Source organism: Seriola lalandi, unplaced genomic scaffold (assembly GCF_002814215.2).
Source record: "Seriola lalandi dorsalis isolate HSWRI2012SDOR001 ecotype SW California unplaced genomic scaffold, Sedor1 jcf7180002054861, whole genome shotgun sequence".
Taxonomy (NCBI): Eukaryota; Metazoa; Chordata; class Actinopteri; order Carangiformes; family Carangidae; genus Seriola; species Seriola lalandi.
The window spans coordinates 3,762,945-3,774,649 of record NW_019525414.1 but is presented as its reverse complement, the minus strand read 5'-3'; the positions used below and the strand labels follow the sequence as shown (position 1 = coordinate 3,774,649).

Genomic DNA, 11,705 nt, shown 5'->3' with positions numbered 1-11,705 from the left:
GAGGGGGGGGGGGCATTCTGTGATATAGCTAGTTCTGCCTGATTATGAGCGCACCTTGCATTTGTGATTCTGACCATTTTCAGTCTCGTGCAAAAGCTAGGTGAATGTTTCTCATCCTTTTTATAACATGTTAGTCATTTGCCAACTAAATGCAAAGATAGGGCAAAAGACACACACACACAAACAAAAACACAAAAAAACCAAGCAAGCACAAAACGACTAATGTCTGCCACTCCTCCCTCAAAATTGCCGCCTATAAAAGGAGGAAGAGAGGGAGCGATGGAGGAAGGGAGTGGAGGGGAGTGTCAGACTCTCTCTCTCTCTCCCCCTCTCTCTCTCTCACCGTGATTAGGCCTAATTATGGTGGCGCAGACGCCTGGCAGCCCCAGTCATGCAGCTTTAATTGACCGTTATTCATCTGCGGGCTAACGCCAGGCAGGGGTAGGCGGTGTAAGGAGAGGGAAGAAAGAGAGGGAATATCAGAGAGAGGGGGAGGGAGGGGGCAGGGGGTGATGGGCGTTTGGCGTGCGGGAGCCATGGCGGGGGTGGATGGGAGTTTTGCGGGCGCCTTGGCGAAGCCTAGTGGAACTGCGCGTCGCAAGGCTAATTGCTAGCCCCGAGGGATTAGGCCAGGTGATTACACACTGGGCGGTGTAATTACATAAGCAGCGGCTAGCAGGGCCCCGGCTCGAGGCTCTGGGGGTCACGCGCCGCAGCCCTCACCCAAGATTAATTGGAGCTGCCACTGGAGTGCGAGGCACCGCCGGAGAGAGCGGTTATACGATTAGCATTAACATTTCAGCGGCGGAGGCGATCGATGAATGGTTTCACCCCTCCCTCCACACACGCAGACGCACGCACGCGCACGCACCCCCCCCCACACACACAATCTCATCTCCCCGCTCTTCTATGTGTGCCCTCCCTCCTTGCAATTCCTCTCTCTCCTTTTCCCTCACCATTTAGTGAGGTGGGAGACATGCAGGCGCTAGCTAATTTGAACACGGTTGCAAAACAATATTTGCGGTTGCATGCGTCCCAGTGTTGGTTTTGATTTTGTTGTTTTCCTCAGCTTGTTTCCCATGTATGCTTTCGTGCGGCGGCAGTCACACACAGCTGAGTTCTGATTGGTGTGATAGCAGCAGCTCAGGAGGAGAAAAACAAGAGACAGGAGAAGGAAGAGGTGTGGGTCGCATGAGCTCAGAAAGGCCCAGAAAACAGCTGAGCATCATCATCCACTCCAGACCATACATCCATGAGGATGAGCACAAAACTGAGAGAAAGAGGGATAGGATGAGAGAAAGGATTACAGTGAAAAAAGAAGTGGGAGAGAAACTAAAAGAAACACACAGAGGCGAGACAAGGCCGGGATAAAGAGAAAGGATGAGATGGATGATGACTGATGAAAAGGGGAGAGAAAAATATATAGAGGTGAAAGAAATAAAAGTGTAGGGGGAAAAAAAAGTGAACAAAACAGATTTTTAGAGGTCACAAAAAAGTAGAAAGACAGGAGTAAAAAAAAGAAAAAAGATGGGTAAGACAGAACAAGAGACGGAGAGAGAGGGAGAAAGGTGAGAGGCGCCTTTCCCCCTCAAGGAGGACAAAAGACGAAGCCAATAATGGAGAGGCCTTTTCAGAAGCAGAGGTTGCAGGACGCTCCATCTTTTCACCAGCTTCAATGCAGCCTAGAGAGAGAAGAGGGAGAGAGAGAGGGGAACAGGGAGAAGGGTGTAAAAAAGGGAGAGAAAAGAGAGGAGGGATGAGTGTTAATTAGAAGGTCCTTCAGCCCGTGGCCCCGGTCAAGACACAGGGGCCGCCCCAGCTGTCGGAGCATGACACACTGGCATTGTGCATTCAGCCCTCATTATGTGTGTGGGTCTGGAGTTGTGTGTATGTGTCTTTCTGTGTGTATATCGCTTGTGTGTGTGTGCGCCTGTGTGTGTGTGAGGCGGCAAGGGGAAGGAAAGGCTGCAGTCCAGGGTACAGAAATGGCCGGCGGCGCTTGTTGCGGCGTGACAAGACTGATGAGGCACTGGGGCGACACGGGGGCCTCTGGAGCTACACCGATAAAAATACACCGCGTACATTGGTGTGGCAGTGTGCACACATTCGCCAAGATGGAGTGGAGAAAAAACACTACTCACTTAACCGTCATGTATTATACATACCTCCTGCTTAATGATTGTGTCATTTTAATTTATTCAGTAAAATCCAAATTCAGCTTATTGTCGTCTTTTTATATTTATGTCCACAGAGAACTGTCTCATCCTCCGCCCCTACTGTCCCCTCCAACTGCCCCTCACATCGCCTTAGGACCTCACCTGCGGCCTCCTTTCCTGGGCATGCCCTCTGCTCTTTGCCAAGCTCCTGGTGAGTAATCAGTCATTCTAAATCGTTGATATTAGCACATAGAACCAATAAAAAAAAAAAAACATCCACATTTGCATTGACATGGAAATGTTTGATGGTTTTGTATCAAAACAGAACATTCAGTTCCAAAACACTGTAGTAGTTGCACATCATCTATTAATATTAACTGTTTCTAAGATGTGGGAGGTTTTTACATTGTTGCTTACAGGAGTGTTTTCTTGCCGTTTCCATCACAGGGTATGGTTTCCTCCAACCAGCTCAAGCTGAGATCTTTGCTCGGCAACAGGAGATGTTGAGGAAACAGAATCTAGCCAGGTGTGTGTGTACGTTGTAATGTCGTTGTAATGAGTGATTATATAAATATATCGACAGCTAAAAGTAAGTTTTAGGATGTGGGTTTACTGGTAGAGGAAACTCGTGGACATAATTATAAGTTCTTAATAAAGACCAATGTAAATATTATTGTGATTTACTGTCAAATTTGAATCATTTGACCTGGATGTTAAAGTTCCTGCATGTTTCACTGCCTCAGACTTGAGATGTCAGCAGAGCTGCTGAGACAGAAGGAGTTGGAAAGTCTCCACCAGCGACAGCAGCAGCGTCTTCTGGGCTCTGACCCTCTGGGAGCTCTACCTCCTAGCCTGCCCCCTGACCACCCTGCCCTGCGGAGCCTCCACGACATCCCAGAGGGCCATCCTCTCCGTGAGGAGCTGGCCCGCCGGTCAAATGCAATGCTGGTGCTTCGCCATGGAGCTGCCACACCCCTCCTAACCCTCAACCACCAGCAGCACCAACCAGGGGCATCCACCACACCCAAAGACACCCAGGCACAGAGCTCCACTGCTGGGCCAGATGCAGAATCCAGGAAGGCCCCCCGCAGGGGTCCCCAGATACAATTCCGTGCTGGGGATCACATAGGAGGAAGAGAGGACAGAGGAAGGGAGGGAGACAGGGAGGTGCAGGATGAGGAGATGAAGGACTCCGACAGTGAAACAGAGATGTGCACAGAGAGGCAGGAGGGCATCAGTGCCAAGTCCACCAGTAAACCCAGGGACAGGGAGAGAGATGGGGGTAAGGAGACTGGCAGCAAGGGAGTGTGTGACAGTGCCAAGGAGACTGGAGAGTGCTCAGGCAGGCTGAGCGCCCCTTGTAGCTCAGCAGGTACAGAGTCACCCAGTCGCCACCTCTTCACTCCTGGACTGGGCAAGGCTGATGTTAAATACCACCTGCCACCTGGACTCATGCCACCTCTGCCTGCTCTTCACGCCCAGTCGTTCCCCTTTGGATTCCCCTACGCCAACCCTTACTTTCACACGGGTAAGAGACTCTCTCTCTCTCTCTCTCTCTCACTCACACACACACACACAATGCTGAAAGCAAACATGTGAAACCCATTAGCGTCACTCTGTGTGCGTGTCTCCAGTGTGGAGACCTCTCCCTGTTAGGGGCCCTGCCTCTGACCCCTGTGTGACCCTTATACACACCACCAGCAGAACAGCCACGTGGGCAGAAAGGAAGGAGGAGGGGATTGTTTGTTCACATACGTTTAGTACACACACACACCTTGTCTGTATACGTTATTACTAAATAAAACAGAACACTTATACTTTTTTGCAAACACTAAAAAAACTAGGATAAACTAACTTTATCATTATACAAATTCCCACCATGAGCAACTAAATGACAGGAATGAAATCTCGTCAGTAGAGGTGACCCTATTTGTTGATTTATCCAATAATACCAATATAAAGTTATTCCAAGACAAGTTTGATTATCAGTTAATAGTTTATGTGATTTATGTAGCAGAAATACTAGATATTCATACATTCACCTTCTGTTGATTTTCCTTCATGACTTTGTAAATGTAATACCTTTGGGTCATCTTGGGTCATTATTTATTTTGAGTCAATGTTTTCATCCTCATGACAAAAACAACAATTTTGTAAAATGCAGTTCAAAATACTTTAACAGGAGACTCTGAGGTGTCTCTCAGTTTGCATTGTTGTTTGAGTCCTGCATCACTAAAAATGTGGACCAGAAGCAATATCCTCAGTATTACTAGCAGCTTTGTACCCAGTGTTTACATTGACACATCATTTTCACCCACTGCTGCTCTTTCAGGCTCTGTGGGAGGTCTTTTCATGGATGGGGAGGACTCGGCCACAGCAAATCCTGTGGAGGACATCAGCAAGTGGAGTGTGGAGGACGTGTGTGGCTTCATAAGCAGCCTGGCCGGATGTGCTGAATACACACAGGTGAGGACACAGGGAGGGGGAGGAGAGAGAGAGAGGGAGGAGGGGAAGGAGGCCAGGGGCAGGCTGACTACTAACAATAGAGGAAGAATAGTGACAAAGATATAATTCATACTGCTGCGCTACTGTAGCATTTTCTAAGGCATTTGATTATGTTTAGGGTAGAAACACTAAACCTGTGGCGCACAAACAGTTATTTCAAGTTTATTGTGAATGTGTGTGGATGCATGAATGGTCATGTTCACAATTGCCATATTTGTGGGCTTTGTGTGAATGAGGGTGAGTTAGCAGTACATGTAGCGGTGTACACCTGTAGCTTGTGTGAATGCAATATGTATGTGTGTGTATAGAGATATTGTTCCAAAATGAAACATCCAGCATTTGAGAAAAGTGGACCAGTCTCACCCTTTTTTTAATTTATTTTAATTTTTTTTTTAAATCTTGAACAAAATAGGACATGGCACAATATTTTAAAAACAATACTCACATGTTGACATGTATGTTTAAAGAGTTATTAGTTGCTGTTATCATTCTGGCCATGGTGTGAAGAGATTCCTTCCTAGCTTGACTCCTAGCTTGTGGGCAATGGGAGACATCCACACCACTACGTTTTAAATGCATTTAAAAAATGAAAACGTAGTAGTGGGGACGCAGCAAAAATCATGTTCTACGCAAGAATGATTTCCAGTGTTCAGGAGTCAAATCAAAATACAGGCCTCTTAGTACAGAATAAATTGTTAATAGCTTCGGATGGAATTTAGAAAACGTTTTTTTATGGAGCAACATGACGGGATTTGTCCCTCATCTCCAAAATTGGAGTCACACCAGGAACAGATTTTTTTAGGGCCACTGTGAACAGGAGAAATGATTAGTAGCCAATAACTCCTTCCATATGCATCAATGTGAATTGGTATTAAATTGAAAAAATCTGACCCAATCCTTAAAGAGACAATATAGGTATGTAACATTTTGGAATAAAGCCACTGTTTTGTAGGTTGTGTGAGTGAGTGTGTAAGTTTGTGTGTCGTGAGTGTGTTTTGTGTGTGTGTGTTGGGGCTGAGGCTGAAGCAGCTGTGTCTTCGCCAGGTGTTTCGGGAGCAGGCCATTGATGGAGAGACATTACCGCTGCTCACTGAGGAGCACCTGCTCAGCACCATGGGACTAAAGCTGGGGCCCGCGCTCAAGATCCGCTCACAGGTACACACACTACAGACCTGCGTGTGTGTTTGTGTGCGATCCAGTGAACTTGCTAGTGAGCTGTGTGTTGGAATGCGTGTTTCTGTCCGTAGGCCCACAACAAACGAAGTGTAGCATAGCTGATTCCCTTAAATTAGCCTGCCCCCCAGATTGCAGCCTCTCTTCTTCTGCGCTCTCTCTCTCTCTTACAGTACATACAACATTAGTCCATTACACAATACTCAACAGAATGTACCGACAGTCACGTGTCTCCTCTCGTCTCCTCAGGTGGCGCGCCGTGTTGGCAGGCTTTTCTACATGACTGGATTTCCCTTGGCGTTCCCATTTCCGCCTTCTGCCGCTCTGCGCCCCCCAGAACGGGATCGGGACCCCCTTGCCACGCCATCTGACACCCCCCTGCCCCTCTCTCTGTCCCTGCCCCACAGACCCACCTCCACCAGCAGCAGCTCCTCTCCCTATAGCGGGCCTACCCCAGGATGCTCCTCCCCCAAGCAGGAAAACGGTAATGGCTCCACGGTGGTGGGAAGATACGAGGCCAAAACTCCTTCGTAGGAGCTGAGAGGCATGGGGGAGCAGGAGAGAGAGGAGGGGGGGGGGGGGTAACCTGAACCAGAGAGATTGACTCCTAGGCTCTATTTAACAGACCCCCCCCCACCTTGGGACCTTTATGCTAAAATTTATGGGAAAACATTGGACTGGAATAAAAGACAACTGGATGATATGGACCACATCCGGCAAACCAATCAAGAGTCTAAGTTCCTCTGCAGTGGCTGTAGCTGAGCAGAATCCAAAGAAACTGTGTTGGAAGGGAGACACGTGAAGCGACAGAGGAACAGAGAAAAAGAAAAAGGAGGAAAAGGAGACAGCTGGTCACAGAGAGCTTGCCAAAAAAAAAAAAAAGAAAAAAAAAGGAGCGAAGCCCTGCCACAAATGCGACATTCTTGCGAGTCAGACAGTCAGACGCTAGCGGAAACTCTTCCTTCCTTCCTGAGCTGGAGGAAGCTCTGCTCGCTCACTCTTTCTCTAGTCTCCATCTCTGACTGCTCTCACCACAAGCCCTGCAGAATCCAGGAATTAAAAAGAGACGCCTCTCCCCTCTTTTCTCTCCCTCCCCTCCTTCTGCTCGCTTGTTTTCCGAAGCCAAACAGCAGCGTGGAGCTATTTTTTTGGAGGCTGGAGTTGAAGCATATGTTGAGCAGCACCAGATCTGACCATCTCCCTCTTATCACTGCAACTATGCATTCCACTGTCCCAATACCAAAGATGACCGGATGTGTGGAATTGGAAACACGTTTCACAATGTGTCTGCTTCTTTTTGCATTAATAGTCTCAGAGAAAGACTGGTCCAACAGGGGAATGCTAGGCTAGTGCCTCACATGACAGACTGTGTTTAGGGTGACACAGGTAGATCTGTCATTTCCTGACATACAAAGGCTTAAAAATGTTGGTGAAATGGAGAAGCCTCTATGGTGTGTACGGCTTACGTCTTTGTACGCTTGTGTTGACTACTGTGGGAGGTAGGAAAAACATGCAAAATTGTACAGAATCATGCTTAAGATGAAAATATCCTGAAGGTTACATACGTGGTACTTTTACTTTTTGTTAAATGTAGTTGCACGAATAAGGTTTTCTTTACTGAAAAATGTGACTTGCTGAACTTTGGTGGTACTTCTGTTCATAATTTTTGTTCTGCCATTTTTTTTTTTGAAAGTGTAATATTAAAAGACGCTCCAATCTCGAATGCTACTTCAGCATATAAATATGAGGAAAAAAATATTTATAGGACTTTTGATGTAGTAGATAAAGCAGATTATGATATGTATTATAATTAGCCCTTCAGATGGATTCCAAAGATACTTTTACTTGGTTTTCTCTTGGTTGCAGGGAAAAGTAAGGCACAAAAGCTCTTAATGCAAATGTTTTGAATTTGTTATGGATTTTTTTTTTTTAAACAACGCAAGCAATGAATTAAAATGGTCTCTAGATTTCCCTTCAAAAGTTTTGTCTTCATCCTATTTTTCTATTCACCATACAGGTGAAATAAATCCTAAAGAAATTCCTCACTTCTCTCATTTGTCATTTGTTTCAGACGATGTATATGTGCCTTTTCCTACTAAGGTGTTTGTGGTTGTTCAGTAAAAACTTGCAGGAGGGAGTATGTGGTCTCCTCGCGTGTGTAAAGGGGAGGTGACCCATGGGGGGCACAGTTCAGGTCAACACCAGCTGTCAGAGTGTGAGGTTCAGCCGCAGGCTAAGGCCTCCCTGCCTGTGGGGATAAACCTGACCCGCCTCATACACCCACACACAGGACCAGCACCAGAACCAGGAATACACCCCCACTCCCCGCCACTTCACACTTACCTTCCTGCTTCAAAGAGTTTACACCGAAGCAGAACACTCTACAGACTTTGCTGGGACTTCCCCTCGCTTCAGGCTGGGCCTCTGCACCAGAGGGTTCTGTATTCACTGAAAATGACTACAGAGGAAATGTGGCGACACAAATCAAATCCTCATTTGTGGTGTTAAAGTCCATGTCAAACAACAACTCTGCCCTGTATTGTACACCAGTGAATGCATGCGATAATCGTTCACCCAACAAAGCCCAGTATCACCTTTACTTTAGTGGTGAAAGCTGCAGTAAAGCTGAGAAAGAAAAGGGGAGAAGTTAGAGTAGGAAAGCTGTGTCTGAGCATGTGAATACACAGACAGAAAAGACAGTGGTCCGGGAGGGGGGTGGGGGGGTTATGAGGAGTTGGCACAGAAACAGACCAGCCTGTGTTGCTGCTCTACCACCTGGGCAGAGAGTCTTGGCACAGCATCAGACGCCACCCTGCCAGCCTGGCACAGCACTGCTGCCTCGGGGCTCAACACCCGCCTCTCTGTACCCCTCCTCTTGGCCGGCCCAGCCTGGCTCGGCCCGGCTCAGCAAGGCTCACAGCTCTCTCCAAATAGCCTGTCCTCACAAAGCCTGAGGGTGCCTACAGGTGTGCACATGTACGGAGGACACAAATGACTTTTTTCAGGTGCAGTCCTGCATCAACATGCACATGCACGCTTCAATTAATTAGCATCTTAGGGGGAAGAAAAAACAAAGACTTTTTTTTTTCTTTTCAATTTCAATGCTTCATAAAATTATACCATTAACACATTTGTACTGTACAAGTGAAGTAATACAAAATTCAAAAGCAAAGAATATAACAAAATAATCCAAATATATCAGAGGAGCATAAAAAGTGTCTCAGGTGAGCTCGAGCGCGTGAACCCATGATCCCTCAGTCATCGTCAGACAGCTCCAGGTCCTCCACCAGATCCTCGTCTCCCTCGGCCAGCTTTATCAGAGCAGAGGAGGACAGCGGCTGAGGAGCCTTGGATGCCTTTTCATCCCCTTCATCATCATCATCTGGAATACAGACAGGAAACACTTGTTATTCAGCTGATGGAGTCCAGCAGTTACCAGAGTTACATTCTGTGCACGAGTTAGTAATTCCCATACTCATACACATAACTACACTATGTGATTGAACAGGGTTATTGTAGCAGTATTAAGTTACAAGTTACAAACTGTTGTTGCTACTCCAGTCAGGTAGGGACACCTAGAGAGTTAGCAGCAGGCTAGCAGCTGTTTTATTATTCAGTTGTATGAAAAAGTTTGGGCAATTAAATAAAATACATATTTGTTGCTTTCTTTGAGGTGAAAAGAAGTAAATAAAAAGTGAGCCTGTTTGTTTCTTCCAATGTGAATTTCCTGTTTGCGGTTATTTCATACTAATTGTGGCTTATGCAAAAGTTTGGGTCAGTACTTAATGGCCCCTCGCCCTCAGCAATTAAGTGATTCATAATATTCAGACAAAGAACAGCAGTAAATTCTGTGAAACTAGGGAATATTATAACAGTTCATCCATTATTAACAGTTGCTGATTATTTTTTGATCAACTAAATGTTTTAGTTAAGTGTTCACATTTATTTAACCTTTTAATAACAGTGCTGCTCGGATTTATAGTTTTATTTAGTGTCTTGGCTGGTAAACTACAACTTTGTTACATCAGACATCCCTTAAAAGTATTTTACATAATAGCAGATGGTTCCTGTTCCGTTCATTTGTGCATTACTTCCTAATTCAAGGGACTGGATTAAGAAATTAGAAGGTAGGAATTTCTGTGCAGCGGTTATTACTTTGAGGGTGTGACTTACTCATTTCGATTTAAAAATTTAGGTCTGCAACTAATGATTATTTTCATGATTGATGAATCTTTCAATACTATTGTTGATTAATTGATTAGTCTTTAGAATATCAGAAAATAACTAATTATATTAAGTTCAAATCATTCAGTATGCAAAAAAATAAAACGAAGAAAATCAACTAATCTTCAATTGGATAGACTGAAATCAGATGATTGCTTTTGCATGAAAGAAATCACTAAAATTCATGAATTATTAAAATAGTTACTGATGACTTTTTTCTCAACTGACTAATCGATCAATCATCATGAAGAAATACACAACTAATGAATAGTTACGCAACAAACTAATGATTTGTTAGTGCTATCAGAATGCTTCTTGGACACTGATGTTGCACTAACCTGAGTCTTCTTCCATTCCCTCATCATCGCTCATGTCAGACAGGTCGTCAAGGTCCTCATCATCCTCATCATCATCTGACCCACGGGTGCCCTTTTTACCTGAGGAGAGACAGCGAAAAACATTACACTGCATTGAATTTTGTCTACCATTACTTTCTTCAGACATTTTTAAGTTTGCGTTGGTGCATCGCTGACGTCTGAGGACTTTGGAGACATCTATATGTGGGCCAGGTATCAGAGGCAGCTGGAAGAGTCTATTTCCTCCTGAGATGGAACTGAGAGTCGATTACAGACGCCGCCGCTGCTGCTGCACAAACACCCATGACAGTTTACTACCTGCAATTTCAGACATCTTATGCTCACGGCCTAAATATAGCAAATGGAGATAGCAGGCAGGTTCCACAGCTACGATGATGATGGGAATGTTGGTGTGTGTGTGTTTGTGTGTGCCACAGAGAAGTTGGGAGTTTGTCTGAAACTGTGTTGTGCTATCTTCAGAGTACAGTGTGTGTGTGTCTGTGTGTGTTGTCTAGCCAAAGGGACAACTGGGGTCCACAGGCTTTGAAGTTGAGGTGTGATGAGAGGCTGGGGGCGTGGAGGAGAGAGAGGCAAAACAGAGCTGCTGCGAGCACGGGCGCGCGCACGCACACACACACACACACACACACACACACACACAGATAAATAACATCTATTAAAGCATCAGCCATTTCCCTTCCTATCTGAATGTAAAGATGACAAACACACTTTCACTCCCTCCCACTCTCTGTTGCTCACATGGTGCTAAGCAGACTTCAGTAGTACCTTAGAGGTTGCCCCGAAATGACCTGGAAGACTTATTACCCCCACACACCGACACCCCCACCACAGAAAACACACACACACACATCAATCTAAATCATCAGCCCCCTACTCTCACACTCCCCCTCTTTCCGGGAGTGTGTGAAACCACAAAGAGCTTTGGTGAGCTGCCCGAAAGCTTTTGGCTCTTCAAGACTGGACGACAAGGTGGTGGGTGTACATTTGTGTGCTATCATCGAGATGTGTATGTGTGTGCACGTGTTGTGAGGACATGCGGGGGCAGCTGGTTGAGGCCCTCAGAGCCAAAAAGAGAGAGCGAGAGGAGTAGAATGAAAGAGGTAGAGAGGGAGAGAGAGAGAGAGAGAGAGGAGTGGGAGCGGCCACCTCTGGCTGTTCCACTGAGCTGGTTTGAATTAGGAACCCCCGCTGGGATCCAAGCCTGTACTTCCTGTCGGGGGTTTCAGTTCGTGTGTGTGCGCGAGGGGTGGGAGGGGTGGAGGAAAGATGA

General features: G+C 46.0%; 2 protein-coding genes across 5 annotated transcripts in view; one reads left to right on the top strand and one right to left on the bottom strand.

Annotated features, from left to right (window-relative positions):
• Positions 1 to 7,875, top strand: part of samd11 (sterile alpha motif domain containing 11) — a 50,342-nt gene extending 42,467 nt beyond the window's left edge. For 3 of the 4 annotated variants that reach the window (XM_023427396.2, XM_023427398.2, XM_023427399.2), the window contains exons 8-13: positions 2,252 to 2,367; positions 2,604 to 2,682; positions 2,900 to 3,684; positions 4,489 to 4,622; positions 5,706 to 5,816; positions 6,084 to 7,875. In XM_023427396.2, coding sequence (XP_023283164.1) covers positions 2,252 to 2,367; positions 2,604 to 2,682; positions 2,900 to 3,684; positions 4,489 to 4,622; positions 5,706 to 5,816; positions 6,084 to 6,368 — 1,510 coding nt within the window. In that variant the 3' untranslated portion in view covers positions 6,369 to 7,875. The remainder of the gene's footprint in view (positions 1 to 2,251; positions 2,368 to 2,603; positions 2,683 to 2,899; positions 3,685 to 4,488; positions 4,623 to 5,705; positions 5,817 to 6,083) is intronic. The other variant, XM_023427397.2, reaches the window with a different exon arrangement.
• noc2l (NOC2-like nucleolar associated transcriptional repressor) overlaps positions 3,896 to 11,705 on the bottom strand; it is a 23,658-nt gene continuing 15,848 nt past the window's right edge. Inside the window, exons 17-18 of the mRNA XM_023427400.2 lie at positions 10,397 to 10,495; positions 3,896 to 9,216 (exon numbers count right to left, since the gene is read on the bottom strand). Of these exons, the coding sequence (XP_023283168.1) occupies positions 9,089 to 9,216; positions 10,397 to 10,495 (227 nt within the window). The 3' untranslated portion in view covers positions 3,896 to 9,088. The remainder of the gene's footprint in view (positions 9,217 to 10,396; positions 10,496 to 11,705) is intronic.